The sequence below is a fragment of the Nanorana parkeri genome, unplaced genomic scaffold, assembly GCF_000935625.1.
Source record: "Nanorana parkeri isolate BGI_ZX_2015 unplaced genomic scaffold, ASM93562v1 scaffold4374, whole genome shotgun sequence".
Classification (NCBI taxonomy): domain Eukaryota; kingdom Metazoa; phylum Chordata; class Amphibia; order Anura; family Dicroglossidae; genus Nanorana; species Nanorana parkeri.
In genome coordinates this window covers 8,007-17,138 of record NW_017310637.1, presented here as the reverse complement: position 1 = coordinate 17,138, position 9,132 = coordinate 8,007, and the positions used below count along the sequence as shown (strand labels likewise).

The 9,132-nt window shown below is 58.8% G+C and overlaps 1 protein-coding gene across 1 annotated transcript; it reads right to left on the bottom strand.

Annotated features, from left to right (window-relative positions):
* Window positions 1-7,202: 7,202 nt before the first annotated feature.
* LOC108803873 (gastrula zinc finger protein XlCGF26.1-like) lies at window positions 7,203-8,567 on the bottom strand. The gene has a single exon (XM_018575666.1). It carries the CDS (start codon window positions 8,526-8,528, stop codon window positions 7,203-7,205), a length of 1,326 nt encoding a protein of 441 aa, XP_018431168.1. The 5' UTR covers window positions 8,529-8,567.
* Between the last annotated feature and the right edge of the window lie 565 nt (window positions 8,568-9,132).

Sequence of the window (9,132 nt, the reverse complement as noted above, 5' to 3'; positions counted from 1 at the left end):
GGTGACACCGCGTGTGAGGGTAGAAAGAGGCCACGAGCCCTTACATTAACCCTCGCAGCGCCTATGCCGGGTAGGCGGCCCGGAATCTAAGGGGAAAAGACGGAAGCTATTGAATCTCCAGAAGCGAACCACGCCCCTCTTTTTTCTAGCCGTGTGTAACAACCAATCAGCTTCTCTCTTCAGTTTACATTTGATAAAGAACGAGAGAAGCTGATTGGTCGCCGGGCACAGCGGCTCCAGTGATGATAAATTCCCTTCAATGTCCTGTAGTCACCGCTCTAAGCTCCGCCCCCCCGGGATGGACTACAATCCCAATATTGGCTGAATCCCCAAGAGGGAGGAGCTGGTGAGGGAAATCTCCTTCCTATGGAGTGATGTCTATTCTCTTGTGGTGACTCTCCAATGGCTGCTGCCAATATCAGCAAACACATGACACGGAGATGATAAAACAACATTTATTGAGTATCCGGCGTGCAGCGCAAACCCCCGACATAGACCCCGCCCCCAAACACATGGAGGATGTCTCACATCTGCGCACTATATTCCCGGGGTCACCGATTGTAGAACATTAACGGCGGCCATTGTGAGGTCCAATCAGCACGCAGCAATTTCTAAAGGTGAGTCAGTTCAAATGAAGCCATGGCAAAAGTACTGTGTGTACACACTCCATGCTGATGATCGGCCCGCTGCATAGAGCTTGAAGTCATATTTCAGGCTTCCCCTGCACTGCACATGCTTATCCCAGCTGATCACATGACTCTAGCCGGAAGCTCCGCCCACTTCTCCAGAACAAGCGCGGGTCAGTATCTACAACACAAGTCATTGTTCTCCCCAGAGATCCGCTCTGCAAGACAAGCTGCTGAGAGTTGTAGTCCTGTCAGTGTGAGATCCGCTCTGCAAGACAAGCTGCTGAGAGTTGTAGTCCTGTCAGTGTGGGATCCGCTCTGCAAGACAAGCTGCTGAGAGTTGTAGTCCTGTCAGTGTGAGATCCGCTCTGCAAGACAAGCTGCTGAGAGTTGTAGTCCTGTCAGTGTGAGATCCGCTCTGCAAGACAAGCTGCTGAGAGTTGTAGTCCTGTCAGTGTGAGATCCGCTCTGCAAGACAAGCTGCTGAGAGTTGTAGTCCTGTCAGTGTGAGATCCGCTCTGCAAGACAAGCTGCTGAGAGTTGTAGTCCTGTCAGTGTGAGATCCGCTCTGCAAGACAAGCTGCTGAGAGTTGTAGTCCTGTCAGTGTGAGATCCGCTCTGCAAGACAAGCTGCTGAGAGTTGTAGTCCTGTCAGTGTGAGATCCGCTCTGCAAGACAAGCTGCTGAGAGTTGTAGTCCTGTCAGTGTGAGATCCGCTCTGCAAGACAAGCTGCTGAGAGTTGTAGTCCTGTCAGTGTGAGATCCGCTCTGCAAGACAAGCTGCTGAGAGTTGTAGTCCTGTCAGTGTGAGATCCGCTCTGCAAGACAAGCTGCTGAGAGTTGTAGTCCTGTCAGTGTGAGATCCGCTCTGCAAGACAAGCTGCTGAGAGTTGTAGTCCTGTCAGTGTGAGATCCGCTCTGCAAGACAAGCTGCTGAGAGTTGTAGTCCTGTCAGTGTGAGATCCGCTCTGCAAGACAAGCTGCTGAGAGTTGTAGTCCTGTCAGTGTGAGATCCGCTCTGCAAGACAAGCTGCTGAGAGTTGTAGTCCTGTCAGTGTGAGATCCGCTCTGCAAGACAAGCTGCTGAGAGTTGTAGTCCTGTCAGTGTGAGATCCGCTCTGCAAGACAAGCTGCTGAGAGTTGTAGTCCTGTCAGTGTGAGATCCGCTCTGCAAGACAAGCTGCTGAGAGTTGTAGTCCTGTCAGTGTGAGATCCGCTCTGCAAGACAAGCTGCTGAGAGTTGTAGTCCTGTCAGTGTGAGATCCGCTCTGCAAGACAAGCTGCTGAGAGTTGTAGTCCTGTCAGTGTGGGATCCGCTCTGCAAGACAAGCTGCTGAGAGTTGTAGTCCTGTCAGTGTGGGATCCGCTCTGCAAGACAAGCTGCTGAGAGTTGTAGTCCTGTCAGTGTGGGATCCGCTCTGCAAGACAAGCTGCTGAGAGTTGTAGTCCTGTCAGTGTGGGATCCGCTCTGCAAGACAAGCTGCTGAGAGTTGTAGTCCTGTCAGTGTGGGATCCGCTCTGCAAGACAAGCTGCTGAGAGTTGTAGTCCTGTCAGTGTGAGATCCGCTCTGCAAGACAAGCTGCTGAGAGTTGTAGTCCTGTCAGTGTGGGATCCGCTCTGCAAGACAAGCTGCTGAGAGTTGTAGTCCTGTCAGTGTGAGATCCGCTCTGCAAGACAAGCTGCTGAGAGTTGTAGTCCTGTCAGTGTGAGATCCGCTCTGCAAGACAAGCTGCTGAGAGTTGTAGTCCTGTCAGTGTGGGATCCGCTCTGCAAGACAAGCTGCTGAGAGTTGTAGTCCTGTCCGTGGGAGGGGCGGCCCCCCGGTGATGGTGATTCGGTACAAAGCTTCTCCGGGACACATTCCCATCCCAAGGCCGAAGAGTTCAGTGTCCGGGCGCATGACATCCCAGCTCTCCACTTAGCTCCTCCCACACTCACATATATCCTCCCACACACATGTATCCTCCCATAGCTCCTCCCACACACATGTATCCTCCCACACACATGTATCCTCCCATAGCTCCTCCCACACACATGTATCCTCCCACACACATGTATCCTCCCATAGCTCCTCCCACACATGTATCCTCCCATAGCCCCTCCCACACATGTATCCTCCCATAGCCCCTCCCACACACATGCATCCTCCCATAGCCCCTCCCACACATGTATCCTCCCATAGCTCTCCACACACACATAGCTCCTCCCTCAGCTCTCTACACACACACATCCTCCAATAGCTCCTCCTCCTGCCCAAATATATCCTCCCATAGCTCTCCACACACACACACATAGCTCTCCACACACACACACATAGCTCCTCCCACAGCTCTCCACACACACACATAGCTCCTCCCACATATAATCCTCTGCTCTATATCTCCCGGTTCGGTGGTCTAGCATGATCCGGATCCGGGAGGAAGGACTCCATGACGTGGCAGATAAGGTTGGAGATGTCTTGGGGTAATATTTCCTATAGGAAGACTTCCTGCTACAGATTCCGAGAACGGTGCGACGAGTAAGATGTCCCATGTTCTGGTGATGGACACGGTGGGCCTAGTGAGGGGACCTTCTGGTGCCAGACACGGTGGGCCTAGGGAGGGGACCTTCTGGTGCCAGACACGGTGGGCCTAGGGAGGGGACCTTCTGGTGCCAGACACGGTGGGCCTAGGGAGGGGACCTTCTGGTGCCAGACACGGTGGGCCTAGGGAGGGGACCTTCTGGTGCCAGACACGGTGGGCCTAGGGAGGGGACCTTCTGGTGCCAGACACGGTGGGCCTAGGGAGGGGACCTTCTGGTGCCAGACACGGTGGGCCTAGGGAGGGGACCTTCTGGTGCCAGACACGGTGGGCCTAGGGAGGGGACCTTCTGGTGCCAGACACGGTGGGCCTAGGGAGGGGACCTTCTGGTGCCAGACACGGTGGGCCTAGGGAGGGGACCTTCTGGTGCCAGACACGGTGGGCCTAGGGAGGGGACCTTCTGGTGCCAGACACGGTGGGCCTAGGGAGGGGACCTTCTGGTGCCAGACACGGTGGGCCTAGGGAGGGGACCTTCTGGTGCCAGACACGGTGGGCCTAGGGAGGGGACCTTCTGGTGCCAGACACGGTGGGCCTAGGGAGGGGACCTTCTGGTGCCAGACACGGTGGGCCTAGGGAGGGGACCTTCTGGTGCCAGACACGGTGGGCCTAGGGAGGGGACCTTCTGGTGCCAGACACGGTGGGCCTAGGGAGGGGACCTTCTGGTGCCAGACACGGTGGGCCTAGGGAGGGGACCTTCTGGTGCCAGACACGGTGGGCCTAGGGAGGGGACCTTCTGGTGCCAGACACGGTGGGCCTAGGGAGGGGACCTTCTGGTGCCAGACACGGTGGGCCTAGGGAGGGGACCTTCTGGTGCCAGACACGGTGGGCCTAGGGAGGGGACCTTCTGGTGCCAGACACGGTGGGCCTAGGGAGGGGACCTTCTGGTGCCAGACACGGTGGGCCTAGGGAGGGGACCTTCTGGTGCCAGACACGGTGGGCCTAGGGAGGGGACCTTCTGGTGCCAGACACGGTGGGCCTAGGGAGGGGACCTTCTGGTGCCAGACACGGTGGGCCTAGGGAGGGGACCTTCTGGTGCCAGACACGGTGGGCCTAGGGAGGGGACCTTCTGGTGCCAGACACGGTGGGCCTAGGGAGGGGACCTTCTGGTGCCAGACACGGTGGGCCTAGGGAGGGGACCTTCTGGTGCCAGACACGGTGGGCCTAGGGAGGGGACCTTCTGGTGCCAGACACGGTGGGCCTAGGGAGGGGACCTTCTGGTGCCAGACACGGTGGGCCTAGGGAGGGGACCTTCTGGTGCCAGACACGGTGGGCCTAGGGAGGGGACCTTCTGGTGCCAGACACGGTGGGCCTAGGGAGGGGACCTTCTGGTGCCAGACACGGTGGGCCTAGGGAGGGGACCTTCTGGTGCCAGACACGGTGGGCCTAGGGAGGGGACCTTCTGGTGCCAGACACGGTGGGCCTAGGGAGGGGACCTTCTGGTGCCAGACACGGTGGGCCTAGGGAGGGGACCTTCTGGTGCCAGACACGGTGGGCCTAGGGAGGGGACCTTCTGGTGCCAGACACGGTGGGCCTAGGGAGGGGACCTTCTGGTGCCAGACACGGTGGGCCTAGGGAGGGGACCTTCTGGTGCCAGACACGGTGGGCCTAGGGAGGGGACCTTCTGGTGCCAGACACGGTGGGCCTAGGGAGGGGACCTTCTGGTGCCAGACACGGTGGGCCTAGGGAGGGGACCTTCTGGTGCCAGACACGGTGGGCCTAGGGAGGGGACCTTCTGGTGCCAGACACGGTGGGCCTAGGGAGGGGACCTTCTGGTGCCAGACACGGTGGGCCTAGGGAGGGGACCTTCTGGTGCCAGACACGGTGGGCCTAGGGAGGGGACCTTCTGGTGCCAGACACGGTGGGCCTAGGGAGGGGACCTTCTGGTGCCAGACACGGTGGGCCTAGGGAGGGGACCTTCTGGTGCCAGACACGGTGGGCCTAGGGAGGGGACCTTCTGGTGCCAGACACGGTGGGCCTAGGGAGGGGACCTTCTGGTGCCAGACACGGTGGGCCTAGGGAGGGGACCTTCTGGTGCCAGACACGGTGGGCCTAGGGAGGGGACCTTCTGGTGCCAGACACGGTGGGCCTAGGGAGGGGACCTTCTGGTGCCAGACACGGTGGGCCTAGGGAGGGGACCTTCTGGTGCCAGACACGGTGGGCCTAGGGAGGGGACCTTCTGGTGCCAGACACGGTGGGCCTAGGGAGGGGACCTTCTGGTGCCAGACACGGTGGGCCTAGGGAGGGGACCTTCTGGTGCCAGACACGGTGGGCCTAGGGAGGGGACCTTCTGGTGCCAGACACGGTGGGCCTAGGGAGGGGACCTTCTGGTGCCAGACACGGTGGGCCTAGGGAGGGGACCTTCTGGTGCCAGACACGGTGGGCCTAGGGAGGGGACCTTCTGGTGCCAGACACGGTGGGCCTAGGGAGGGGACCTTCTGGTGCCAGACACGGTGGGCCTAGGGAGGGGACCTTCTGGTGCCAGACACGGTGGGCCTAGGGAGGGGACCTTCTGGTGCCAGACACGGTGGGCCTAGGGAGGGGACCTTCTGGTGCCAGACACGGTGGGCCTAGGGAGGGGACCTTCTGGTGCCAGACACGGTGGGCCTAGGGAGGGGACCTTCTGGTGCCAGACACGGTGGGCCTAGGGAGGGGACCTTCTGGTGCCAGACACGGTGGGCCTAGGGAGGGGACCTTCTGGTGCCAGACACGGTGGGCCTAGGGAGGGGATCTTCTGGTGCTGGACACGGAGGGCCTAGTGAGGGGAGGTTCTGGTGCCGGACACGATGGGCCTAGTGAGGGGATCTTCTGGTGCCGGACACGGTTGGACTTGTGAGGGGACCTTCTGGTGCCGGACACGATGGGCCTAGTGAGGGGATCTTCTGGTGCTGGACACGGTGGGCCTAGTGAGGGGATCTTCTGGTGCCGGACACGGTGGGCCTAGTGAGGGGACCTTCTGGTGATGGACACGGTGGGCCTAGTGAGGGGACCTTCTGGTGATGGACACGGTGGGCCTAGTGAGGGGATCTTCTGGTGATGGACACGGTGGGCCTAGTGAGGGGATGTTCTGGTGCCGGACACGGTGGGCCTAGTGAGGGGATCTTCTGGTGCCGGACACGGTGGGCCTAGTGAGGGGACCTTCTGGTGATGGACATGGTGGGCCTAGTGAGGAGATCTTCTGGTGCCGGACACGGTTGGACTCGTGAGGGGACCTTCTGGTGCCGGACACGGTTGGACTCGTGAGGGGACCTTCTGGTGACGGACACGATGGGCCTAGTGAGGGGATCTTCTGGTGCCGGACACGGTGGGTCTAGTGAGGAGATCTTCTGGTGATGGACACGGTGGGTCTAGTGAGGGGATCTTCTGGTGCCGGACACGGTGGGCCTAGTGAGGGGACCTTCTGGTGCCGGACACGGTTGGACTCGTGAGGGAACCTTCTGGTGCCGGACACGGTTGGACTCGTGAGGGGACCTTCTGGTGCCGGACACGATGGGCCTAGTGAGGGGATCTTCTGGTGCCGGACACGGTTGGACTTGTGAGGGGACCTTCTGGTGCCGGACACGATGGGCCTAGTGAGGGGATCTTCTGGTGATGGACACGGTGGGTCTAGTGAGGGGATCTTCTGGTGCCGGACTCGGTGGGCCTAGTGAGGGGACCTTCTGGTGCCGGACACGGTGGGCCTAGTGAGGGGATCTTCTGGTGATGGACACGGTGGGTCTAGTGAGGGGATCTTCTGGTGCCGGACTCGGTGGGCCTAGTGAGGGGACCTTCTGGTGCTGGACACGGTGGGCCTAGTGAGGGGATCTTCTGGTGATGGACACGGTGGGCCTAGTGAGGGGATCTTCTGGTGTCGGACTCGGTGGGCCTTGTGAGGGAGGTGCTCTGTGTGTCCCTATGTTTTGGGGCAGTCTCATGTTGGGTTTGCAGCTGACATTTGGGGACCTCCATGGAGAAGACTCTCTTGGTTGGGACTCGGAAGCCTTTCCACCAATCCTCGGCCTATTCACATTCAGAGAGGGATTCCTCGGCGTGGATCCTCTGATGTCGGGTTAGGTGAGACCGATAGGTGAAATGTTTTCCACACTCAGAGCATAGGAAGGGTTTCTCTCCGGTGTGGATTCTCTTGTGGATCATTAGATAGGTGTGCCGGCTGAAGGATTTGCTGCACTCGGGACAGGTGAAGGGTTTCTCTCCGGTGTGAATGCGTTGGTGGCGGAGGAGATCAGACTTCTTGCTGAAACATTTGCCGCATTCCGAGCAGGCAAAGGGTCGGCCTCCGGTATGTGTCCTGCTATGTGCTGCCAGTGCCGTCCTCTGGCTGAAGCATTTGCCGCATTCCGAGCAGACGAAGGGCCGCTCTCCGGTATGAACGCGTTGGTGGATGCCGAGATAGGTGTACCTGCTAAAGCATTTCCCACACTCTGAGCAGGCAAAGGGCTTCTCTCCAGTATGAATGCGCTGGTGACGGACCAGGTCAGATTTGGTGATGAAGCATTTGCCGCATTCGGTGCAGACAAAGTGTTTCTCCTCGGTGTGGATACGAAGGTGTTTGCGCAGTTCATATTTCAGCACAAAGCTTTTCCCGCACTCTGAACACGGATACGGCTTCACGCCGGTGTGCTGGGTCATGTGCTTGTTGAGGTCTCTCTTCTGTGCAAAGCATTTCCCACACTCGCTGCAAGCAAATGGTTTTTCCCCGGTGTGAATGCGCCGGTGGGAGATGAGCGTGGAGTACTGTGTGAAATATTTGCCGCACTCCGAACATGAAAAGGTTTTCTCTCCAGTGTGGACGCGCCGATGGATGACCAGGTGCGAATGGCGGCTGAATCGTTTCCCGCACTCGGAACACACAAAGGGTTTCTCTCCAGTGTGAATCTTCTCGTGCCGCGACACGTCGGACTTCTTGCGGAAACATTTGCCGCATTCCGAGCAGGAGAAAGGTTTCTCCCCGGTGTGGACTCGCACGTGGCGCTGGAGCTGCATTTCCCGTGAAAAGACTTTTCCGCATTCGGAGCAGGTGAATGTCTTCTCTGCTGTGTGAGTCCTCTGATGGCGGCTGAGGTGCGAGTCGCGGCTGAAACATTTCCCACACTGCGGGCAGGAGAAGGGTTTCTCCCCGCTGTGGATCTTCTCATGGCGGAGGACATCAGATTTTTTGCTGAAGCATTTCCCGCACTCGAAGCACATGAAGGGTTTCTCCCCGGTGTGAATCCTCTGATGGCGGCTCAGGTCTGACTTGCTGCTGAAGTGTTTCCCGCACGCCGCACACACAAACTTCTTCCTGGGCAGGTGACTACGTTGGTGCCGCGCCAGTTCCAGCGGCATGGAAAAGCATTTGTCACACTCTGGGCAGGGGTAATCTTTCATCAACATGGAGTTTGTCTGGGAGGGCGGTGGGTAGTAGTCCGTGTCCGTGAGATTCTCTTCATCCTCGGAGACGGATTCCTCTTTAATGATGACGGGAATGTAATCCGCCGGCACGTCACCGTCCTTGCTGCACACATGTGACTCCGCCTTGATGTCAGAAGACGGAGGTGGTGTGCGTCCATCGTTGCGGCGCTTCGAGGGGTAGTCCAGGTCACGGAGGCCGTCCTCCCTGCCGGAGGCCGATTCCTCTTTTATAAGTGGCGGCTCATTGTCAGTGGGGGAGGGGTAATCATTGGTGTCCCTTGTACTCCCATCTACATCAATGAAAGTCATTGCCGGTTGTTTCCTATCGTTGGGGGAGGAGCCATCGGCCGGCACGCCCTCTTCTGGTGATGACCACTCCTCTTTAATATCTCGATCATCGCTTGTCTCCTCCTTCATGCAGCTCCCGCCAGCACTTGTTCCCTCGGGTTTAGAGTCCATCATGGGAAGTCGGGCATGGCCCCGCCCAGCCGCATTTCTTCTTCTGGCCCGAGGCCGATCTGTTCAGGAAACATGAGGG